The sequence below is a fragment of the Equus asinus genome, chromosome 9, assembly GCF_041296235.1.
Source record: "Equus asinus isolate D_3611 breed Donkey chromosome 9, EquAss-T2T_v2, whole genome shotgun sequence".
Lineage (NCBI taxonomy): Eukaryota > Metazoa > Chordata > Mammalia > Perissodactyla > Equidae > Equus > Equus asinus.
In genome coordinates this window covers 27,278,625-27,303,902 of record NC_091798.1, presented here as the reverse complement: position 1 = coordinate 27,303,902, position 25,278 = coordinate 27,278,625, and the positions used below count along the sequence as shown (strand labels likewise).

Below are 25,278 nucleotides of genomic sequence, written 5' to 3'. Positions count from 1 at the left end.
CCATCTGCCATAAGTTGAGAGCTGCTCTGGGTGTGTTAACTCCTGGAGACACCTGGCTGACCCTGCAAATGGGTGAAGTAATAGGTATTTGCAGTTAATATCTAAAGTGGAATATCAGTGTATAAAGGGGAGTGGAAATGAGCAGGGTACCAACAGCGTCTACCACAGGGTGAGAACTGGATCGTTAGATAAGGATCAGGAAAGAAAAAAAGAGATGGCGTTTTAGCTGAGATCCAGAAGCTGGAAAAGAGCCAGCCAGAGAAGGCACACTTCCAGGCAGAGAGAATAGCCAGGACAAAGGCTCTGAGTGGGACTGAGCTTGGTTTGTTCATAAAATAGAAATAATCAAGAATCACAGGACTTCAGAGGCACGGGGTGGGGGGAGTATCCTGGAGTGATGAAATGCTGACGACTAGATCTCTTAGATGAGAAAACTGGATCAAGTCAATGAGAAATTAAGAGACTGGGTGGTGCCGTAGGATCCCCAGGCACAGCTGGGGTTTGGCACTCAGGGCTTTTGGTCACTAGTCCAGGGTGGTTCCCCCATCCTCTATCCACCAAACTCCATCCCCTGCTCATTCTCCCACTTTGCTCTTTGGGATTTGGCAGTTTCCCCAAGCCCTGGAGCCCAAAGGGCACTGACTTTACTATCCCTGCTCGAATTCCTGCAGTGGGCCCCTGAGAAAACCTGAAAAGAAACCCAAGGTATCACAAGGCTTTACATGATCCAGCCTTGGGCTGCTGCTCCAACCACATTTCCCACCCTCTCTCCCTCTCACGCACTGTGGCTCAGTCACAGCAGCCTTCTTACTGTTTCTGGAACATGCTAAGCATCCTTCGACCTCTGAGCCTTTGCTCAGAAGACTGTTCCTCAGATTTCCCCATAGCTCACTCCCACAGCTTCACTTTGCTCAGGTCCCCATGCCAACACCACCACCTCAGTGAGGTTCATCTGATCATGGCTTCCAAAGCATGCCATCGCCCTCCTCTCCCCATCCTCCCACCCCTTATCTTTCTTCATAGGACTCACCACTACTGCATAGTATACTGTAGTGGACTACGCTTATACACGATGCTATGTATTGACTTGTTTATTTCTTTATTATTTGTCTTTCCCACTAGAATGTAAGCTTCATAAGAGAAGGAACTTGTCTTATGCACTATTAAAATAGTGCATTATATGTTCTCAAAAATGTTTGTTGAATGAGGAGTGAGTGAGCAAAGAACTTCAGAAGATCCCAGTTCTGGTCCCCTCTCTGCCACTAACTCTTTGAATGACTTTGCACAAGTCACTTCTCCTGCTGTGTCTCAGTTTCTTTATCTGGCAAACAGACATGTGATTTCTACCTTATAAAGACATGAAGTGAAGTGAAGCCATAGATATGAAAGTGTTACACACTGTGGAATATATTATACAAATATGAGGGTTCTTTCTCAAGTTGAAGACTTCCTGAGTTTGAATAAATCTTCACCAAGTGGAGAGAAAAGTTTCATTCCCAAAAAAGAATCCTTTGAGGACGTTAGAATTGATCAGTCTTCATTGGGTAGAGAAGATCGAGTCGGTGGTATGGGAAAGAGCACAGGGCAAGGAAGGATCAGAATCCAGCCTCTTCCACAGTCTTGCTGGTGACCTTGGGGGGCCCACAGGAGCTTGTCCCAATGGACTTCAGACTCCTCTTCTCTCAAAAGGGTGGAGAGTGGGGTGGTAGAAGAGACAATGCTCTCCGTATATTTCTATTCGGTTCCATATCTCAATGTTCCCAGCCACCATTTATTGATCATTCAGTCTGCACCACGACCTGACACGCATCATAGCATCACTTTTTCTCCCCAACTTCCTAACCTCCATTGTTCAGACAAGAAACCATCAAGTAACTTAGTCCAAGGTCGTGTAACTACTGGCTGTGAGTAGCAGAACCAGCGCTTCAACCCAGGCACAGCTGGCCCCTGAGCGAGTGCTCTTAACCACAGTCCTACCTGTGTGCACAAACTAAGTGATAATTGAGATCAGAAGGAAGAGAGGCACAATTCTTTCTCCATTAAGTCAGTTCCACCTTGTCAACAGGATGGAAAGTCCTGTGATTCTGTAACATGGTTAAATTGATTTATGCAGGCAGCATGTTCTGACTTCTTTCCCCTCCTCCCTGCACAGGGTTTTATGGACATTGACTTAAACAAATTCAAGGAGAGTGGAGCAAATGTGACAGGTTTCCAGTTGGTGAACTACACAGACACCATCCCAGCCAAAATCATGCAGCAGTGGAAGAACAGCGATGCTCGAGACCACACCCGGGTGGACTGGAAGAGACCTAAGGTGAGGGGGTGGGTGGCGGGCAGCATAGGACCAGCTTGGTCCCTTTGTCTGCCCCAGATTTCTGGGGGCAGTGTTAGTCTTTAGAAAAGGATAGGTTTTCTAAGAGGAACAAGCTAAGGAAAATGTATCCATAAAGATTGAGGGTACCTTGAAAAGGTCAGACAATCCAGAATGACAATGCCTTTAACAAGAAACACATTTTGTTTTTCTCTCATATAAAAATTCAGAAGTCAGCACTCTAGGGCTTGTATAATGGCTCCACAATCATCAAACATTCAGGCTGCTTCTATCTCCTTGTTTTCCTATCTTCAGCATATGACTGCTACCTTATAGCCCAAAATGGATGCTGAAGCTCCAACCATTACCTCAGTATTCTACCCAGGAAGTAAAAAGGAAAATAAAAAGCACAACTCTTCCTTTAAGAACCCTTTTCAGAAGACACACACATCTTCCACTCACCTGCTATCGGCCACATCTTAGAAACCTAGCCCCAGCTAGCTAAAGGAAGAGCTGGAAATTAGCGTCTCTATTCTGGGCAGGGCCACCATGTTGCACAGCTCCAGGATGCTGTTTGCATTCAATTTGTTGTGGATTGAGCCTCATTGAGTTGTGCAGTGAGTTAGCCCTTAGTCTGGTCAGCCATGTACCCAGCTAAATATCAGGGAAATCTAAAAGCAATATCCAGAACATCTCTGCCTCACAGAGTCAACTCCCAGTTATCATGCAGACTACTACCTCCCACTTCCCAACAATGCAGCTCGAAATCCTTCAGCCAAAATCTATTTTGTTTGCTCTTTGATAATGGTTAAGAATAAAGATGACAGGTAATTTTTCTCTCCCATGTCAAATCTGGTAGTTTAGCAGTGGCTGTGTGGAAACTGTGTTGAGAAGGATTCTGAGGCCAAATTTGCTTATCTGGGGCACAGTGAATCCTCGGCTACTTTCTTGTGCCATTGGTCAGTTTCTTTTTGAGAATGGTCGTTTCACTGAGATGCTTCTTATCCCACTGATTGAAAACTGTTCTAGCAATTCAAAAATGAAGAGTTATTTCAATACAACCGTAAGCAAACAAAATCACAGAAGTGCAATGAGCAAACCACGTAGTTAATTAATATGTGAATACCCCACCCAATTTCCAAAAGATTAGAGCAGATTATAAAAATAACCAAATGTAACACATATACTTTTAAAAAGTGAGAGAATCAAAGTTAAAAACTGGAAAAATACTTATACATTCATTCTACAACTCTCTATTATGAACTTAGAATATGCCAGAGAACATGCTAGCACTGGGGACAAATTAATGAAGAAGACAGATGTGAGTTCCAAAGCCAGGATATATTGTCCTGGACTGTTTTCTTGGTTTTGATTCATCAACAAAAACCCTCTTTTAGGCAAGCGGGGAAAAAATTGAGAGCTATCACGAATAAGCACAAGGGGAAAGTTTGCAGAACGTAAACCTGCCACTTGTGTAAGCCATGAAGAAATAATTAAGAGCTTACCACTCTTGGATGATTTTTTCTTTTTTACTGTCACAAGGGGTGGTGTAGTAAACTGTTCCTCTTGGCTCCCAACACAGAGAAAACCAACTGGTTTTCCGTGGACTGTGTCAGACAGATACAGATGTGTTATATTTAATCCATGCATTCTTTTTCCAACTGAACCAACATTTTAAAATTGCTAGATTGCACAAAGAAATGTCGTCTCTTCAAAAGTCACAACTGGCAATACTGAACTCACCATTCAGGAGGGCAGTATTGGCTAGAAGAGGGAGCAGCAGACCCCCTCTGCAGGGCAGACTACCCATTTCACCACTGCCCCCGACTCCCTGTACCTGGCGCATGGCAGGCATTCCCATACCAGGAAGCAAATTCCCAGATACAGCTCCCACCTGCCTCCCCGTCAGCTCTCTCTGACGCCTAACTGTCTCCGTTCCTCCCACCAGTACACCTCTGCACTCACCTACGACGGGGTGAAGGTGATGGCTGAAGCTTTCCAGAGCCTGCGGAGGCAGCGAATCGATATATCCCGCCGGGGGAATGCTGGGGACTGCCTGGCGAACCCAGCTGTGCCCTGGGGCCAAGGGATCGACATCCAGAGAGCTCTGCAGCAGGTGAGGCTGGCGATGGCTGCCCCATTCTATGGCAGCCTCCTAGGGGATTTCAGCATCAATATCAGGTGGGATGTAGCTATTTAAAGGAAAAGGTAGAACATGCCTGAAGTTTGGACAACCACTGCATTGTGTTTGTGGCTGTTGGTGTACGTGGAAGCTCATGCAGAAATTAAACAGACAAAAAAGCCCATTAGTATGGAATTGTGATTCCTGATAGCATAAAAGCTACATTTTCTGCTTAGGGATTATGCTGAAAAGGGAAGCTGGTGATTCTGTATTTGGAAAGAGGATTTGAAACACACAGGGATGAAACTGAACCACTCTTGTAGTCTTCTGGAGACTCTCATCTCTTGCCCTGATTTTCTGGATTTTTTCATTACCTCCGCTCTCTGTGCACATTTATGAGGGGACTCTGGAATGTTTCTCAGTATTTCTGATCCTATTGTCTTGCTTCTCATCATTGCAGTCATCAATTTTGTTTGCACTTAAGAACAGTTAAAGAACAGAGATGGAAAATGGTCATGCCCACTCCAATCAATTGGCTATGCAAAGGAGTCTGAGACTGAATCCAGATTCAACAGGGAAGTGTATGCATATTCAATTAGCGATGTGTCTGCTTGGAGGCAGGCTAAGACAGTGATACACGTGGGCAATGTATTTAACATCTCTGGTTTAGAAGAGTCTGAGAACTCGCCATCAGCTTTATCACTCTCAGGGCTCCTAGAAGTCTCTTTTAGTCTCTAAAAGTCTCCAGAAGCACTTGGGCTCTGAGTCTTGAACTGCTGACAGATAGCACCATATGATGCCTCTGATGCCTCCTGATAGGGAAGCTGTATCTCCAAAGGGGATTGAGCAAAGGGGGCAGCGCTCAACGCAAAGGAATGTCAAAATGCCAGGTACAGTGGCCAGGTAGCAACAGCACGATATTTTACTACAAATGTCCCTTAGGACCTGCCCTCCCCATCCAATGGAGTTGTCTGGATAAGACCAGCTCTACTTTTAAGACTACATTCAACAGAAGGTGAATTTGGGCTCCCAGGGGATGAGAGGAGCATTTCTGAATGAGGGAGAAATGTAGAGTGAGATGTACAACTATTCCTATTTGTTTTCCAACCACACGGGCACAGCTCTAGCAATTTTCACAACCTGGAGAAAGAGATGAGAAAGGAACATCACCAGCTGTTCCTCAGCTCGGATGAAGTGCCTTTATGTGGGGAATATGTAGTTCTGTCCTTTGGAACGAAGCTAAGCACAGCTCTGTGACTACAGGAGGAACGTGCTAAGGGATCCACAGCAGCCCTTTCCGCCCTCCCCCTGTCTCTATGCAAGGTGGCCTGATCACTAGGCAGTGACAGCAGACACCAGGCAGCTTCCAAATGATTGCCAAAGATGCAGTGCCTGCCTCCTGGCTTAGTTAAAATGCTCTTCAGGACTCCACAGTCGAGACAGCTTCTGTTTGCAATGTGAGGCTGGTTTCAGAAGGTCCCAGGGACTTGCCCTCAGCTTCCCACCCTTCCAACTCCTCTGCCTCTCCCATCTTAATGACGTCCCTGGAAGGATATTCTGACGCCACCATGACAGTGATGAAGCTGGGTAGGCAACTCGGGGTGGCAGGAAGCTCTCTGAACCAGGAGGCAGAAGAGCTGGCTTCCAAGTCTAGCTGGGCCCCTGGCTCTCCAGGTGACCTTGAAATACTCATTCCGATCTCCTACAGACTTCCCTTTCCTTTTCCCTGAAGATGAGGAGGTTAGAGAGACGACCCCCAGGTCTCAACTGGCTCCTGGCTCTAAGAATTCGAAGCACATAGTTTCTTCTTCTGGTCTAACCCTCTGTCCTTCTGGTTGTGATGTGTACTCATTCTTCTGCTTCTGCCTTCAGTGGGGTTTGCGAGGAGGCAGCTGCCTTAGTCAAAAGAATAATGACCTCTTAGATTGTCTTGAAGTCAAGACATGTGTGTGCCCTGAGAGCCTGCTGCATGTTCTGGCCTGGGCAAGCCCTGGGGACAAAAAGAGAAGGCAAGACCTGCCTTAAGAAACTCTCCTCACTCTGTTGTGTGGCACAGGGGAACTAGCCACAGAAACAAAAATGAACCCAACATTCTGATCCTCAGATCAGCTGTTCAAACTGATTCCTTTCAAATCTTTGTGAAGCACCTAGAATCACGGGAAGCTGAAAGAGACCTTAGAGATAGGTGACTCTCATTTTCTGTTACTTTGTAGACGAGGCAGCTGACCCAGAGTGGGCAGTGACTCATCCAGGGTCACACAGCAGCTCAGCAGCAGAGGTTGTACCACACCCCTGTCCAGGGATCCCCCTGCCTCTGGCCTATCCTATGGCCCAGGCGCCTTTGCTTCTATGCATTGAGCTCTGAGGTCTTCCACACATAGTCACGGCCATTGTCCAGACATTTCATCTTTTAGACCCATCTCTTAAAATAGCCACACCACTAGGGAGCAACTGTGCACCCACAATAGGCTGGGTAAATCCCAGTGACCCTTGGAACCCAGGGCTGGGAGTGCAGGTGTCTGCTGTCCTGACCACTGGCCTTTGGGTGGCACGTTGGGAGGAGACCTCTGGTTCAGCTTGTGTCAGAGCTGGGGTGTCTGTGAGTTAAGCCTGGAGGAATAAGCTTGTTATTCTGAACATACTTGACATGTTCAATCTCATTATAACCTCAATATAACACTCCCAGGTAGCTAGTTTTATTAACTGTGCTTTTATAAATAGGAGAAACTGAGTTTTGGAGATGTTAAAAAATTTCCCAAAATTATATAGCTAGTTAGTGGTGTAACTGGGACTCCAGCTCACATCTCCTTGCTACCTAACTCTGTGTACATCACTGCTCTGCTCTGAAGTCTCAAAGGCCCAGCCCAGCAGGGGAGACTCAAGAGCGGTGGCCCAGCCCTCAACAGCACATGGCCTTGGGTAATATCTGTTCACCCCTACCCCTGCCACCGGGCTGGTAATTTCCCCAGCAGCAGAGTGAAGATAATCAGCCGCCTGCCTGCCCCCTGCCTGACATCCAGGGAGCCATTCGGAATATGAATGAGCCCACATCCTGGAAGCCCTCAGCGCTCCAGAAGGAGGCAGCATTAGGGTGGCTTCTGGCTGGCAAAGAAAACCCAGCTCCCCAAGTCAGTCTCTTGGCATTTGGGGGTCATAGGCCCCTTGAGGATTAAAAACAAAAATCTTCAGACTCTTTTCCCAGAAAAATGTACACATTGTACATGCATATATTTTTGCATGACGAGGACTGAGGGGGACCATGGACATCCCGGAAGCCCATCCCAGGACTTCAGGTGAAGAATATCTGCCCTAAATGGTGATCACCCCTCTTAGTCTTTGTGTCTGCAATATGTCAGCCAATGATCAAGCATATCGAAGTGAAGGTATGCCCAGCACTTTGCTAGATTAGGTCTAGGGCAAGGCGGGCAATAGGGCTGTAAGACACAGTCCTGTCCTTTCAGGACTCAAGACCCACTTGCAAAGGGAAGACCAGCTCCTGGAAATCATAAAAAAGCTATAAAAATCATGGAAAGCTATAAAAGTTTCGATGAAGGGCTAAATAACATAGCCAGGCTCTCGGTGCTGTGGACGGTCAGAGCAGAATGCCGTGACTGAGGAATGTGGGCATGAGCAAGGCTTCCTGTAGGAATGGACTAGGGCTTGAAATAGGGTGACTATATAATTTATCATGCAAACTGGGACATCTAAGAGTGAAAGGGAGAGCGATTATCTATTATTCCAGAACGAGAGATGTAGACTGGAACTAACCCAAGCAAACTGAGATGGATGGTCATGCAAACCTTAAAGGAAGGGTGAATTTGAGCAAAGAGTGAATCAGGCTTTGGAGGGCCAGGGTGGGGATGTAAGTGATGCCCAGCAGGAGACTAGAGTGAGAGTGCAAGCGAGGACACGTGAGCATCGTGCTCGGCTGTTAGGGGGTTAGGAAGGGAAGAGCTGGGTTCTATCCATGGCTCCACCAAGCACTATCTGGGGGATCTTGGACTAATTGATCAACTATTCTGACATTGATTTACTTAGCTCCCATATGACATAATCTTCTTGGCTCTGCCTCCCTCAATGCCTTGTCACAAAGCTCAAATTTTTTTTTTTAAAAAAGGATAATGTAAAAGCTTCTTTGAACCTCAGGGCAACTGCATGAGATAGTTAGAGCCACGATTATTCTTCCCATTGTTCAGGTGGGAAAGTGGAAGCACAGAGGGGTCCTGAGACTTGCCCTGGATGGAATAACTAGAATATGGTCCACTGGGACCTAGCCCAAGGCCTTGATTTCCTACACACAGTGAACATTCAGGAGAGAAGCCAAGAGAATGGATTGACCTGCCAGCGGCCACAAAGAGGTTCTAGAAGCCCTGGGTCCAGAGCAACTCCGCTGTCTCTCCCCTGGATGGCGTTGGAGAAGTCCTCAGTGTTGACTGCTCAAGTAGTAGAAGCACTAACCAGCAGCCTCCCGGCACCAGCAGGAAAGAAAAGTTATGCTTCAGCATCCCACGGGCACCAGACTCTGAGCTGGGACCCAATACTATTTACAGGAATCTCAAGGTTAATTTTTCATCTTTCATGAAGGGAGTTGGCAGACACCTTTGGTATGGTGACCGAAGTTCCAGGAGGCAGGAACTAAGGAGAAACTCCAGATGTCCATCAGTCAGACCCCAGTCACTCCAAGAACGTGTGGCAGGGATGAGAGCCCATCGGCTCAGCCCTGGAGGATAGGACAGCAGCTTCCAGATTTGCCCAAAGCAGATGTTTCTGAGAAGCTTCTTTCTCTGGCTCTGAGTCCTGACTGTCCACAGAAATGGTTTGAGGCTGAGCCATTCTCTTGACGTCTCCTTGTTCTGCCATGATGGAAGGGCGGTTCTGGGACATCTCCTTTCTCATACTTGATTTATCTGAGTGTGTAAGTCTTGACTTCCCCAATGAGACAATGAGAGCCTTCAGCTGCCCCAGGCTTCTCAATGACTTCCTGTCAGTCCTGAACCCAAGTGCCACAAGCTCTGCATCTCAAACCTGTCTGTAAAATGGGCAAAATAACCTGTGCTCTTGCTGCTCACTGGGTTTCTGTGAACGTCAAATAAGCGGCTTGTGGTGAAAACACTGTGACAATGCAAAGGCCCTCAGGTCACTAAAACTTTGCTGCTGATGATTTTTTTTGGAGACTGAGAAAGGCGTCTAAAAGTGACAGTGCCAAGACCCTCCTTTCTGCTGAAAGATTCCCCTTCTCTGAGACAACAGCGTACCAGGCCCAGAGCTTCAATGTTCTGTCTTCTTATTTTCCAACCTCCTACCCACTCTACACAGCACAGTAGTAGTAATTATCATCGTCGTCATCACTGTCTAAATAATATGTACTACCCGTTGAACATTTATGTCCCAGACAATACGCTAAGCACTTTAGTTCTTTGAAGAAGAAACCAAGAAATAGGTTCAGTGACGTGGCCATGGCCACACAATGAGGAGTAACAGCATGAACTGGGGAATGCTCAGCTGGAATAGTGGGTGGCAGTTGTGGGCACAGAGAACACACTACTTTGCACATTTCTGTGTCGTCCACTCAGAGCCTAGCACAGTAGCATTGGCCTCTGTTTGAGAGGCCACATGGAATCCTAAGTGAAGATCCTAAAAAGCCTAAAATCCAGAATATATCAGTGGCTCTGGATTTTAGGCTTGCCCCTGACACCTGAGAAAATCACTTTGCCTCCCAGAGTTGTGGTTTCTTCCATGTAAGTGAAGATCATAATCTCTAAATGGCATACCTCAGGGGCCTCCTGTAAGTGGAGGTGAAGTAATATGAGTGAAAGTGCTTTATAAACATAGAACACTTGAAAAGTGATGGTCCTATGAATATCACTGTTAGTAACAATAATAACATCTGGCATTTGTTGAATATTCACCATGGGCCAAGCATTGATCATAAAATATCTCATATAATCCTTAAAACAACCTTAAGACATAATTAACTCTAATTGGACCCATTAAACAAATGAGGAAACTGAGTCATAGAGGCATTATGCAATTTGCCATAGTAAGATGCCATACTGATAATTAGTATAAAACTTGAGACTAGAGCCAAAAATTAAATGCTCATTTGGATCATTAATGATGCTTCTTTCTGTTTGGGCAAATTAGTCTACCCTCCAGCCATTTCCACATCTATCCCACTCTGTTTTTCCAAATGAGTCACTTAAACTGGTACTTAGCGACCCTATCTTGAACCTGAACGAACGGGAAAGCTAAAGTTGAGCAAGAGATGACCAAGGTGAGAAGAAGGTGAAGTTGCTGATGGATTGAAATTGCTCCCTTCTTATTACTCTTTGTAGCAGGATCTGTGCTTTGTTTTCTTTCTGAAAAGCAAAGCCATCCTAGACCTTTCCAGAGTGAGGATTTCGTCTGGGAAAGTGAAGAGCTTGTTGTATAATTTGTTTGGCACTCTGGGCCCGTCACGGCCTGCCCACTGAGACTTCAAACCAGAAGGTGGTGAGAAGGTCAGCCTCCGCCTCAGAGAGCACACACACACACACTTTCTCTCTCTCTCAAATATACACACTCTCCAGATATCCTTATGCCTTCTGAAGGCAGAGGAGCTGGTCACTGTCAGAAAAAGATCAAACCCTGCAAGGCTTCCTTTTAAGCTGTTTGAAGAGGGGAGAAATAACCAGTGTTGGGTTACAGGGCGGGGTTCATATCGGTTACAGGTAGACACTCACCTCACTGGCCCTAGTCCAGACTGATCTGAGGACACACGCTGAGTCACCATTAGAGAACATGATTTCTTGTACCAGAACCAATAAGTCGCAGCCAGACTCATCCCCAATGAGAGTGGACTTGGGTGAGATCTACCGGTCACCTCCAGAGCAGCAGGTTTGGCCTTAAAGGTCTTGGATCCTCCATGTGGACCACTTGGCCTTTATTATGAGCTTGACGGTTTGAGGCCCTGAGAGTTTGATCTGTTTCATTTGTGGAGAAGAAATTGCGTGCAGCATATTTTGGGGTTCCAACACAAAGCTTGTTTTAGCCAACTGAGACCTGTTTAAAGGCCCGAATGCTCTGGTCTTAACATGAAGGTTCTTCTCAGGTGCTTGAAAGTTTTCACAGCAGTTTCACATTGGCTGTGCCATTTAAGGGAGGTGGGGCAGGAATTTTGGAAACTGGAAGCTTACAGAGGTGAATTGCCCAAGGTCGCTTGGCTTTTCAGAGGAAAGCTGGGGTAAAATTCAGGCCTCCCAATCGCAGGTCTCTAGATTCCCAAGTATTTTATTCCCTGGTCTCACAAAGGATTCAGAAACCATCTTCAAGCATAGCCCAAGGCATCACAGGGCCACTTCTGGTCCTGGGTCTTCTCCTGACCTACCAGATTGGCAGGCCAGTCCCTTTTCTTTGAGGCCTCCTTAGCTTATTCATCTGAAGGTGTGTGTCTGAGGAGTGGTGGTGCTCATGGTGGCGGTCCTGACGCGGGTGTGTGATTGGGAATGGCACAGAGATCTCTTATTCGGATCTCCTTGGATCCGTTATTTCTGTTTACCTAAAGCAATGGATGAAAAAGGTTTTCGGGATGAATCTCAGTTTAGTAGCAAAGAGACCTGTGGTCTGATAGTGATGCCTGCTACAGGTAAAGGAGTGGAGAGTTTTTCAGTAGTGATGCTACTCCAAGACCTCATCCCATAGAACATTCTCAGGTTCTGGATTTTCACGTCAGCAGAAAAAGCAAACAGACATGAAGAGCAACTTCGGAGTCCATTGTTCACCAGGTGGCTTTGTTTTCCAGGTGCGGTTTGAAGGCCTGACAGGAAACGTGCAGTTCAATGAGAAAGGACGCCGGACCAACTACACCCTCCATGTCATTGAAATGAAGCATGACGGCATCCGAAAGGTGAAGGTCCCCTTGGCTTCCATTCCACAGGGAGGAGGGGGCTGAGCAGAGACCTGGGCCAGAGCTGAGGGCCTTGTGAGCCCACCTTCCCTGGACTGGATCTCTTTGAAGTCTCAGGCAATGAGGATTCTAGACTCAGCTCTGCCACTAACCAGCTGGGCCTTTGGGCAAGTCAGTTCCTTTCTGTAAGAATTGATTCACTCATCTGCAAAATGGAGATAAAAATCTCTGCCTTTGTCTCAGGGTGACTTCGAAGACCCAAGGGGTGGGAAAGCATACTGAAAATATAAAGTAGGGGGTGCGTATAAAATGCTACTGCTGTGCCTGAGGGATTCTGAAGCAAGAGCTTGAGAATGATGGTTATTAACGAAGTTACCGTCTTCTCCTAACCTACACCTGGTCACATCCACTCCATTTTTCATATAGAAGTAGGAGTGGAAAATATATGTGTGTTTGTATGTATTATTATATATACACATATTAAAATTTTTAGAATAACATTCAAATCCTTGCAAAAAACATTCAGATTTCTACTAGACCCTATGTGCTCCGGCCTCTGCCAATTTCTCTGAACTTGACCTTGATACTCACTTCTTTCCTCTTTCCACCGCAGTCATTCTGATCAACTTTCACTTCCTTGAATACACTATGTTCTTTCTCACCTTAGAGCCTTCATACATGTTCCCTTTGCCTGGGGCTCCCTCTACCCCATCCTCTTCTCTTGCCTGGCCAATTCCTCTTCAGCTTTCAGCACTCAGGATAAATGTCAGTCCTCAGGGAAGACTTCCCTGGCCTCTCTTGTTATAGCTCATGGCAGTCTCTATTTTATTGTCCATGGCCTTCATCACATTCCTAATTCCTTGGGGTGGCTCAGTGTAGTGGGTAAGAGTTGTTGCATATATGGTATAAAGCTAGTAGGGTTCCATGGACAGAGTATTGGCTCTAGAATCCTGGAACTGAATCCTCTCCTCACCACTCACCAGTCTGTGATTCTGGACAAGTTATTTAGGCTCTTGTGCCTTAGTTCTCTCATCTGGTAAATGGGGATCACCATAATTATGTCAATCTTGCAGGTTCATTGAGAGGATTAAATGATCTAATATGTGCAGAAGTTCTAAGTACTGTGTCTGGCACATTGAAGGTTGAGTCTTAATCTCTCAAACTTAATGCTCTCTATGCCTGTGCTATCAAATACTGTTGCCACTAGCTATGTATAGCTATTTAAATTTAATTTTAAATTAATTAAAATTTAAAAGTCAGCCCCTCAGTTGCACTAGCCATATGTCAAGTGCTCAGTAGCCACATGTGGCCAGTGGCTACCGTACTAGACAGCACAGACGTAGACCATTTCTATCATCACAGCGAGTTCTCCTGGACAGCTGTGCTTATGCGCTCTATCCTCAACTCCCTCAAGCCCATCCCTCTGCTCTCTTGTCTGCAACCTCACCCTCTACTTCACAATCTGTCTCAACTCATCCCAATCATCAAGGCTATATTCATTTCCTATTGGTGCTGTAACAAATTACCTCAAACAGTGGCTTGAAACAACACAAATTTATCATCTTACAGTTCTGCAGGTCAGAAGCCTGACTCAGGTCTCACTGGGATAAAATCAAGGTGTTGTCAGGGCTGTGTACCTTCTGGAGCCTCCAGGGGAGAATCTGGTCCTTTGCCTTTTCCACCTTCTCCTAGAGACCACCCGTATCCTTGGCTCGTGTTATCCTTCCTCATCTTTAAACCCAGCAACATCACATCTCTCTAACCCTTCTTCCATTCTCACATCTTCTCTCTGACCACGGCCAGGAAAGGTCCTCTGCCTTTAAGGACTCGTGTAATTAGGGTGGTTCCATCCAGATAATCCAAGATAATCTCCCCATTGCAAGGTCTATTACCTTAACCACATCTGCAATGTCCCTTTTGCATGTAAGGTAACATGTTTACAGGTTCTGGGGGATTGGGGCACGAACATCTTCAGGGACCCACTGCTCTGCCTATCACAAAGGCCAGGTTTAAATGTCTTCTCTGTCATCCAGCCTTCCCCACCCAATAGAAACCATGTCTCGTCCTCTCATGTTCATAGAACATTTGACTCCACCAGGACGTCATCACACTCTCCCTTCTTGGAGGGCTATTTGCACACATCCCATCCTCTTTCCTGGACTGTGAGCAACTGGAGGACCCAGGGCCCATTTCCCACCTCCTACTGGGCACACTTCAGGAATCAGCTGCATATAGTGGGCTACAGGCCCACTATCTATCTTAACTTTCAGCAGGTACCAAACAATGGCACTCTATTTGGCTATGTATGTAGACACTGGGAGCATAGCCACTTTTTATCAAAGCTTTGGCATTGGTGATGGTACAAGGGCACTCTCTCTGGAGACTAAATCTATTGTGAGTGATGCTCACCCAGAAATAGTCCAAGTCTGAGTTTAATTTTGTTATCGTCTATTCTTCTGATTCCTGCTGCTGGAGAAGACGTCTGCTGGGTCACTCAGCTCTTATAATCCTCAATTTCCACACGTATTAGATGGAGACATATCATGTCTGCACTGGCACCTGGTCTTTGTGCAGTGAGTGTTCCCTGTGTTAGTGGTTAATAACAGCTATGGCAAACGTGAAGGAGGCGGCACATGACTGAAGTCTGGAAAGCACCAGAATGGCTTGTTTATCACTTTCAAAGCATTTTGTTCTTTATTGTGGTTGTGAAGAATATCAGCCTTGGCGATAAAGCTTCCCTTTCCTAGACGGATAAACTGAGGCAAAGAGGCCCAGTAGGCTGCCTAAGGTCTCACAGTGAGCTGTTTGAAAGGGGACCTTAATTTGGGCTCCTGACTCTCTAGCCCACATTCATCTTGCTGCAGCCACTGCCACATCTGGGTGGGTCAGGGTGACACAGTGGGGGACATTTCCAATGTCTGCCGAGGTAGGGGAGCTAGGAGAATTTTGCTGCCTTTAGAAGGAACACCAGTCACATGATCTCCTCCCCAGGCCATCTTCCTTTCAGACGCTGAGAAGTGGTGGTGTCACCCTTGCACTTAGGTGAAAACATGAATGCTGTAGCTCTTTTCATGTGAGACCTTGGGCAGGCAAGCAGGTTGCTCCTACATGGAAAATTGTTGACTGTGGACCTGGGCTGTCCCTGAGAATCCTCAGGATGGCCTTTTGCCCCCAGAGAAAATAAATATTGCTGTTTCCTGGTGGGATGCATTGGCATTTCTATACTATATATGAGCATCTATTAAAATATGGATGTTGAGGGGCCGGCCCCGTGGAGTAGTGGTTAAGTTCGGCATGCTCCACTTCAGCGGCCTGAGTTTGCAGGTTCTGATCCCCAGCACAGACCTACACCACTCGTCAGCCATGCTGTGGGTGCAACCCACATATAAAGTGAAGGAAGATTGGCACACATGTTAGCTCAGGACTAATCTTCCTCAGAAAAAAAAAAAAAAAAGGATGTTGATCCAGTTTGTTTTCCTATAGGGCAAAGGAGTGGTTTAAAATAAAGCCAGATTCTTTTCTACATGCTAGCAGTAGGCTGGATATATTGAGAATGCAGTGGTGATATAACAAGAATAGAAGTCAGAGGCTTCTGCTCTGGCCCTATCATCACTCAGCTAGGTGACCGTCAGCATGTCTCTTAGCTTCTCAGGGTCTTTAAAACAAATGAGAAGTGTTGGGCTGTGCAACCCCTAGTTCCTCTCAGCTCTGACGTCTTGGATGCCAATGCCTATGGTAACGTTGTTACCAGTCTCATTCCCCAATCCCATTGTCCCTCTCCTGGCTGGACTTTGGCTTCCTCAGTGGATGTGGAGTTAGGGACTTTCATCAGTTGATCCACTGCCCTTTGGCATTACCTTCCCCAATGACTACTCCTAGGACCAGGGGTCTCAGCCCTTTGAGTCACAGAAACTGTTACGCAGAAACTTTTGGAAGCCCCCTCGCCTCCTCACGACTTGCACTTCGAGAACGTCTCCTCAGGGTTGGAGGCACTGTGGCGAGATTAGCGGTTCTCAGACTGCAGTGAACAGAAGAATTGCCTGGAGGCCTTGTTAAAAATACAGATTCCTGAGTCCAGCTGCTGGACATCCTACTTTTGGAGAACAGACATGAGGCTCAGGAGTCTGCACCGTTGAAAAGCCTCCTCCCCAGCCTGTGGGTTCGTGGCGCTTGGAGAGGTTTGGGGAGAAACGCTGGCAGTGTGGTGACAAGGTTGGGCTTCGGAGGCACGCAGGCCAGGATTTAAGTCTCTAGTTTAATCTTTACAAGGTGTGTGACCTGGAACAAGTTATTTATCCACTCTGGACCTCAGTTACATCATCTCCAAGAAGAGGACAATACCCTCATAGGGCTGCTGTCAAATTACACAAAACAACCCCTACTCCCCCCGTGGCCTGTAGTGAGGGATTCCCAAAAGCGGCACCTACTGTGCAGTGGACACTCAGCCCATTTTCTGTTGGTTTGTTTCAGCTCCCTTCTTTAGACCACAGGGATTTTTATGTCCGTCTTGAGTTTGAGTGAGTCAGGCTGTGTAAGCCAGTGGAATGGATAAATCAGCAAACAGAAATAACAGAGTAACCTTAAAATCCACAAGCAAATGCTTGTGCTTTATTTTTCAGATCCTAAGGCCATTTTTCAACTTACTTTCCAATGATTAAATCTTTTCTTAGAATGTGAGCTTAAGCATCCTTTGTTTACAGGGGATCTGACTTTCACAAAATCAATTCCTCCACATCTGTGGCTTCAGGCCTTTTACTCGATCAGCCTCCTAGCAAAGTAATTTCTCAGATTCAAGGGTGACCTAGTTGTGCTGATTTCAGTGAACAGTACATGGCCTTATGTGACCTCTGTAATAAAGAGGAGCGGCTTCTTCTTCATTTGGGGCCTCGGGGACCCCTCTCCTGCTCTTCAGGCCTATAGCCTGCCCAATGATGTGCCAACACACCCTCTAGGTATCTGGGTCTAATTTGACATCCCACTGAAATGTGTGTGCTCTAAGAACCCATCCATTGTAAGTTTAGGAGCTTCGAATGCCAGAATCGTCACTGGCTCTGCTAAAGCTGAATCCTCAGGAAACCCCATTCAGAAATATCACTTTACCGTGGGGTATTGACTTAGGGATCTCTATCCGAATAAAATAGCCAGCCATGGTGGACTAGTGGTTAAGTTTTGGCACTCTCACCACCACAGCCTGAGTTCGTTTCTCAGTTAGGGAACCACGCCACCCATCTATTAGCTGTCATACAATGGCGGCTGCATGTTGCTGTGATGCTGAAAGCTGTGCCACAGCTATTTCAAATACCAGCAGGGTCACTCATGGAGGGCAGGTTTCAGCGGAGCTTCCAGACTAAGACAGACTAGTAAGAAGGACCTGTCCTCCCGCTTCAGAAAAAATTGGCCATGAAAAACAGTGGAACATTGTCTGATATAACACCAGAAGGTGAGAGGATGGCACAAAAAGACTGAGAGGGGTTCTGCTCTGCTGTCACAGGGTAACTTGGAACTGAAATCAACTTGATAGCACTGACAACAACAAATACAAATAAAATACCTTGTCAAACTCAGGGAAGATCATAAATTCTGATAAATGGGAGAGAAGTATAGGGAAAATTCTCCAAGGTCTTTCATCAAGGGACCAGCATTGTTGATTTAACCATCTATACCCATCACCATGGATCCTGCAGCCATTTTCAGACCAGCATCTACTTCTCATTCAATTTGGCTTGAGTCTCCCTGCCCTGGCCCGAGTTTGTTACCCCGACCCTGTGTACAACTGGAAAGGAAAGACTGGGCAGGAAAGACTAAAGTGACACAAGGTCCTGTTGAGGTCAAAAGTAATCTAAAGACCCAAAGAATTCACAGCTCTCCATTCCGTATGTCCTTTGAAAGTTTTTCTTCAAATCCTTGCCACCGATTTTGGACATACGGAATCATGTTACAGCTCTAAGATGTAGCTCCAAGCCAACCACTTCTCTCCATTTCCACTGCTGACCCCAGAGCCCAAGCCACTTTTCATGTTTGCTTCCACCCATTCAGTAGCCAACTTACCAGTCACTAGTCCTGGTATCCACATTCTTACCCCTCTACAAGGCCATTTTTCCACCACAAGAGCCAGGACAATAATTCTCAAATATACATCAGGTTAGATTGTTCCCCTGCTTAAAATTTTAACTGGCTTTTTATTGCAGATAAAATGTAACGTAACTCCTTAGCTTGGCCTTGAGAACCCTATACGCTTCTTCCCTCTGGCATCAGCGAATCTTATTGCGTTTTTTCTAGCTCATTATCTCTATCACTGTATTTTCACGTGCTATGTTTCTTCTTGGCCTTCAGATCTCAGCTCAGGTGAAGTCACGTTGGAGAGGCCATCCCTGACCAAGCCCTCTAAAGCAGCCCCCACCCACCCAGCACAGTCACATTATCCCATTTTTATATTCTTCCTAAGGCTTAGCCCTCTGATATATTCTTATCGGTTCATTGATCTAGATTGAAGTTGGCAAACTTCGGCTTGCGGGCCAAATTCAGCCCACTGCCTGTTTATGTACAGCCCATAAGCTAATGATTTTACATTTTAGATGGTTGAAATAAATCAAAAGATGACTATTTCACGGCATGTGAAAATTATATGCAATTAAGATTTCGGGTCCATGAGTAAAGTCTTTTTGGAACACAGCCCCCCTCGTTTGTTTGTATCTTGTCTCTAGCTGCTTACGCACTGTAACAGCAGAGGTGAGTAGTTTCAACAGAGACCGTATGACCTACAAAGATGACCCCTGGTCTGGATATGCATGGTCTTTCTTCCCCTCTTCTCCACCTCCTTGCCACTAAAATGTCGTCTCTCTGAGAGCAGGGACCATAGTTGTGTTCTTTATTATATCCTCAGTGCCTACAATATTGACACATCATAAGCACATGTAAATAAGTGATTGTTTACTAAGTGAGTGGGCAGTTTATTGAATGTTGCTTGGCAACCAGGGAGCATCCTCCTCTGGCCCATATTTCCATAGATCTGCCAACAAGTAAGGGAAAAAAAAGCTGGCAAATTTAATGAAATAACATCTCAAGCAGAACTCAGATAAAGTCACACATAAACTTAAGTTCAAATTCTTTTTTTTGTTTATTTTTTATTTTTTTTTTTTGAGGAAGACTGGCCCTGAGCTAACATCCATGCCCATCTTCCCCTACTTTATATGTGGGACACCTACCACAGCATAGCTTGACAAGCAGTGTCATGTCCGTACCTGGGATCTGAATCAGAGAACCCCGGGCCGCCAAAGTGAAACACATGAACTTAACCACTGTGCCACCAGGCCGGCCCCATAAGTTCAAATTCTTTAAGTGTGTTAGTTAAGATAACCCTGGGTTTAGTAACATAAACTCTGAAATCTCAGCTGTTTAATGCAATAGAAGTTTAATTCTTGTTTACCCGGTGACCAGTTTTGGGGTTGAGGGCTCCAGTTAAGACTCAGGCTTATGGAGGCTCCACTGTCTGCTAGGGTGTTTCTGGCTGTCAACTGCCAGCTGACAGATGAGGAAGAAAGAAAGTGGAAAGTGTGCTGGCGATTTGGGAAGTCAGGCTAAGAGAGTGTGCATCACTTCTGCTGCATTCCATTGGCCGGATCCCAGTCATCGGGCTCACCCAGACACAAGGCAGGCTAGGAAATGTAACTGCTGGCCAGGTAGCCACTTCCCACCAGCAGCTATGGAAGGTATGCTATGGAAGGTAAACCAGAATCTTTGGTAGTCATCTAGTTGTCTTTGCCACAATGGGCAACTTATTTGTTAAAAATTTATTTTAATGGATCTCATTTTTGGAAGTCAGGGTCTGTGGTTTCAGAGACAGCCTAGAAATACAAATATGTAAATTTGACCTGATAACTGTGCAAGGTGTATCAATTGAATTTACTGTTCTGTGATCATCTCCTTTTTAGACTTCGTTCACTTAAAAAAAAATCTGACATCGTCTAGACTCATTTCCTACATTCAAAGAATCTTTAGAGGTAGATGGAAAACAGGAGATCAAAAATTATAACCAGCCCCAGGAGAAGACCTCTCATGGTCAGAATTGTTAAATCTTCTCCTGAATGATGGGCCCCCATTTTTACCAAACTGCCAGCTCTGATTTACTTTCAGATGGAATCAAAGTTCCTGCATATCCTCAGTAGAGAATCAAAGAGCCGTATAATAATCCAACCCATTTCTCTAAAAAAAGGGAAATTCACTTGCATCTCTGAAGTGCGATGTCTCTTCAAAAATCTTTGCCAGCTTTCTTTTCATCAAACTGTGGAAACAGGTTTCTCTGCCTGCTAGCTTACATGAGTGCAAGCTGAGTTTTGGCATCACCCTGCTTTTCTGACTGCTGATATTATTTGATTTCCCTACAAAGGGGTTAGTAATAAAATAAGCTTGTTTATAACATTTAACTATTTCTCTAGCTTTTGATACCAAAGGAGCTATATATAAGCCAAACTATACAATAATTTTTACCCAATTTAATGCTAGTGCTATGACACCAGCTTTGAAGGACTTCTATCCTTAAAAATTAAAGTCTCTTTCTAAGCCCTATTAATCTGGTCTACACAGATTTATCTTGTTTTTCTCTTCTCTTTTATCAAAATTGCTTGAGACTTTAGAGCAGTGTTTTTTGGGTTTTGGATCACTTGTCCAAGGACTTTCTGCAGGAAAAGGGGGTTATGTGGTCAAATGAGTTTGAGAAATGCTCCGTAATATATACTTCTTTTGGAGATTGACAGTGTTCAATAGCAAATTGAAACTGAAATGTCTTACATTATAGAAGCCTATTAGCCTTCAACTAGGCAGTACCCTACTGAATATCATTTTTTAGTTCACTGACAACTTCATATGAACCACCCACTGTGCTCATTGTTGTACAAGAATTAACTCATTTAGTCCTCGCTGCAGCCCAGTGAGACAGGTTCTCTTGTTGCATCCACTCTTCAGAGCAGGACTGAGGCCCATCGAGGTCAAGTAATGGGCCCAAGGTCACACAGTTAGGAATTAAGAAAGTCTACCTTTTAAACCAGGTTTGTCTGATGCCAGAGACCAATGTTTTGACCATCAAGCCCCCATTTTAAAAATAATACTTATTAATACACTGTAGATTTTAGAGGACTTAGTTGCATATCAAGGAGGCAACATGCTCTATACTGATGGTTGCACAGTTTGAGTAGGAACAGCTAAACCTATGACTAATTGTGAAGAGGGAAGAAGGAAGGAAGAAAGGAAGGGAGGGAAGGAAGAAAAAGGAAGAGGAAGGGAATGAAAACACCTCAGCATCATCTATGGGGGGAAAATAACAATTATGTTGACCAGCACTGCTCCCAAGTTTGTATTGACTATATTAAATAATCCTACCTTTGAGTCCATGACCTGGCTTCTGTGACCCACCACTAACCTGCTATAGAAGCTGTGTGATATAGATCATTTGATCATTTGATCTCCCCAAGCCTCAGTTTTCTCATCCGCAAAACAGAGAAAACAACCCCAAGCCTGTCTGTGCTGTTTGCATAGTGTGGGGAGCACAAGAGTTAAATGTTGGGAGAGTACTTGGGAAATTTTTTTTTTGCTTTCATCTTGATGTACTACAATAGTGGTTTTAAACATTTATTTTTCAGCCAGAGGGCTCCTTGTAAAAATGAAGTCTTAAGGGGAATCCCAACACATGAACTAGATAAAAAGCAGAGCTGATATTGAAGCGGGATGGGGAGCCCAGGGCTTCCCTCCTCTTCCCTGACCCCTTGCCCGCCTCCCCTGGAAGGGGTGAAGGGGCTCCACAGATGCCCTGGGGCTCCGTGCAGTGCTGGCCTAGCAAAGGGAGGGAGGCGAGGCTGCGTTGTGGTCTTGAGCAAGTACCCTCGTCTCTGAGCCTGTTTCTCTCTCTGTAAAGGAAGGGGTTGGAAGAAATGACTCTTCTGGCTTCTTCTAGCTCGGACATTCTGGAAATCTAAGTTTCTGGTTCTTGTATCATTAGACAGAAATGTCTCCTTCTACGCTGACTAAAACTGCCCCATACAGGCAAGACCGTGCACATGCGTGCACTAAGGGTAAATGTGGACCAGCATCCTGGGAGACAGGCTCCCCATTCAAGCCTCTGAACCGTCTCAGCACCAACAGGGTCCACTGTCTCTGGATTGGATGTGCTCATTCTCTCAACAAACATTTCCTGAGCTGCTTCTCTGGGAATGGATGTGCTGCATTAAGAAAGGGATCCTAGAATGAGTAGACCTCTGGCCTTGTCCACAAGGAGCCCACAGCATCACGGAGAGAGGAGGACAGACATGCAAACAGCTCAGCCATGGGGCTCTAATAGGAACATACATGAGGCACTCAACGGTTGGCTGGAGCTACTGGAGCACGGAAGGGCATGGCCCTGTGCTCAGCCTTCCTGGCTCGATTCCTGGCTCCACGGTTGTCCTGTAGCCTTGGGAAACTTACTTCACTTCTCCACATCTTGGTTTCTTCACATTTAAAATGGGAATGATAATTAGCCACCCACCTCATAGGTTTTTGTGAGCATGAAAGGAGTTAAAACCTAAAAAGCACTGAGGAGAATGCCTGAAACAAATTAAGCACCCAGTACCCATTAACTAATATGATGCCCAGCCCAGGCCGAGGCCCCTCTTAGCAAGAACAGCGTGGTGGCGAAAAGCCACCCCCACAGACATTGCCAGGGTTCCAGGCCCAGCTCTGCCACTTTCCAGCTGCATCACCTTGGGGAAATTAACAAACTCCCCTAAGCCAGACAAAATGGCACAGAAACTATAAAACACTTAGCCTCTGACATAGCAAGGACATAAACAATGCTGGTAATTATTATTATTGTTGTTGTTGTTGTTGTTGTTGTTGTTCAGAGCAGAGAGATCACAGGGAGAACTGTTTATTTCCAACTGAGGGACTGGGCAGGACACCCAGGTAAAGGTGACGCTTGAGTGGACTATGGGCATGTGCCTCGGTTTTTGTGAGCCTGGGCTGAGTTCTGACCGCTGGGAGACCTGCTCATCCCTCCTCATGTGCTCTTTGAATTCACAGTCCTTTTCGCCCTTTACATCTACAGCCATCAGAATCATCACAAAACAAAACATAACTGTCTAAAGATATATAGAGACAGAGGTGTGTACGTGTGTGTGTGAGCCACGCCATTCTGCTCTTCCCAAACCTTCCGTGACTCCCTCTTGCCTTCAGGATAAAGTCTACACTGTTTAGCCTGGCCTTCAAATCCCTCTGCTACCTAAGCCCAAGTGTCCACTGCCCTCTTGGACTAACCGTATCTTCCACCCAGGACCCACTGAACTTACACATCTGGGCATATTCATGCCTTCACATCTTGGTTCATATTCTCTCACCTGAAATGTCTGGGCCCAACCTGTCCATCCCTCACGACCTTAAGCCTTGCCTCCTCCTGCTGCCTTTTTCCAGCACAGGTTCCGACACTTGGCTTCTGCTTCTCTGAACTCCTTAGACCCAGGCTCTCCGAGTCACTCACTTGTCACTTCTGGGGCCACATGTATGGATGTGTCGTGTCTTCCCAAGTAGACTGGAGGAATCTCAGAGCAAGGACTCTCTGTTAAACTTGTTTGTATCTCTCTCAACCCTGCCCCACGCTACCACCAATGTTTTAGCCCAGAGACTTGCACGCTATAGGGATGTGATAAGTATTTGCTGAAAGACCTCGGAAAATGAGTCAATATAAATAACTTCTGATTTTTAAGAAATTAGTGTTGTCAGCCAGTATTTGTAGGCACTACTTTATGCTCAGTATTATCATAGTTTATAATTGGAAATAAGAGAAATAAATAAAGGATAAATTAGCCATCACCTAAGAAGTTAAATCTAGATGGAAAAATACAGTTAACTAAACAGAAAGCAAAGAGAATGTAATGTTTAGATCGTATGATTCCAGCTACAGCTCAGAATGAGCTCGGGAAGAGAAGGGTTAGTAAGCGTGGGAGAGAAGGATTTGGTCTTGAGAACAACGGGGAAGTAAATCTCCACAGCCATGGCTTGCATGGTACAAAACAGTTTGGCTGCATAAGCAGTTAAGCCCTCACCCCTCAGAGAGGGCAGTCCAGCCCATCGGGTTGAGGATTTCCCATGAGCAGGACTGGGAGGACCTGGAGAGCATCTTGCTTCTTGTTTTTATCTACCAATACTTTAGAGCCCGTGTGTCCAATACTACATGGTGTGATGCTGAGCTCCTTGCTTTCCTGTCTGGTGTTGGCTGGGTGGCCCAGAGTAAGCCAGTCCTGAGGAGCCTGGCTCACCTTATGTCACCACCTTCCTTTCATTAACAGATCGGCTACTGGAATGAAGATGATAAGTTTGTCCCTGCAGCCACGGATGCTCAAGCCGGAGGGGATAATTCAAGTGTTCAGAATAGAACGTACATCGTCACTACAATCCTAGTGAGTACTCAGTCTTTGATGAAGCTTATCTGGGCTGCAAGCTAGACCAACACTGAGGTTCTCCCCGGAGTGACAGCTGGTCATTCTTCTTGCCAAAACCATGCCATGGATAGAAGGGGGGAGTGGGAAAAGGAGTTTCCTGGAAGTCAGAGGTACTGTGTTCACTCTGGCTCTGCCACTATTTCACTTTGTGCCTTTGGGTAAGTCCCTTCCCCTCCTTGGAACCATAGTTTCCCCATAGGTAAGGGTGAGACTAAATTGTGGTGGTTTTCATACTCCACCCTCTCTTAGTGGAAGCCATTTTCAAAGAAAGGCTCCTCCAGTCCAGCACCTAAAGGAGAGAGAAGTGAAGCTGCTTATGATTTTCAGTGACTGAGCATGAGAAACCTCGAGCCTATTTAGGGTCTACTTCCCCGACATAGTGCCCCTAGAGGCATCTCCAAAAACACAAGAGCTCCTGCAAAATAACTTGAAAAGCTGTGCACCACATCTCGATGATGCAATATTCTTATTTTAACAGTTTGCTTCCTTATCCCAA

General features: G+C 45.7%; 1 protein-coding gene across 7 annotated transcripts in view; it reads left to right on the top strand.

Annotated features, from left to right (window-relative positions):
* GRIA1 (glutamate ionotropic receptor AMPA type subunit 1) overlaps positions 1-25,278 on the top strand; it is a 293,687-nt gene that overhangs the window by 182,786 nt on the left and 85,623 nt on the right. For all 7 annotated transcript variants that reach the window (XM_070517177.1, XM_014846916.3, XM_014846918.3 and 4 more), the window contains exons 6-9: positions 2,153-2,314; positions 4,260-4,427; positions 12,214-12,318; positions 24,630-24,740. In XM_070517177.1, coding sequence (XP_070373278.1) covers positions 2,153-2,314; positions 4,260-4,427; positions 12,214-12,318; positions 24,630-24,740 — 546 coding nt within the window. The remainder of the gene's footprint in view (positions 1-2,152; positions 2,315-4,259; positions 4,428-12,213; positions 12,319-24,629; positions 24,741-25,278) is intronic.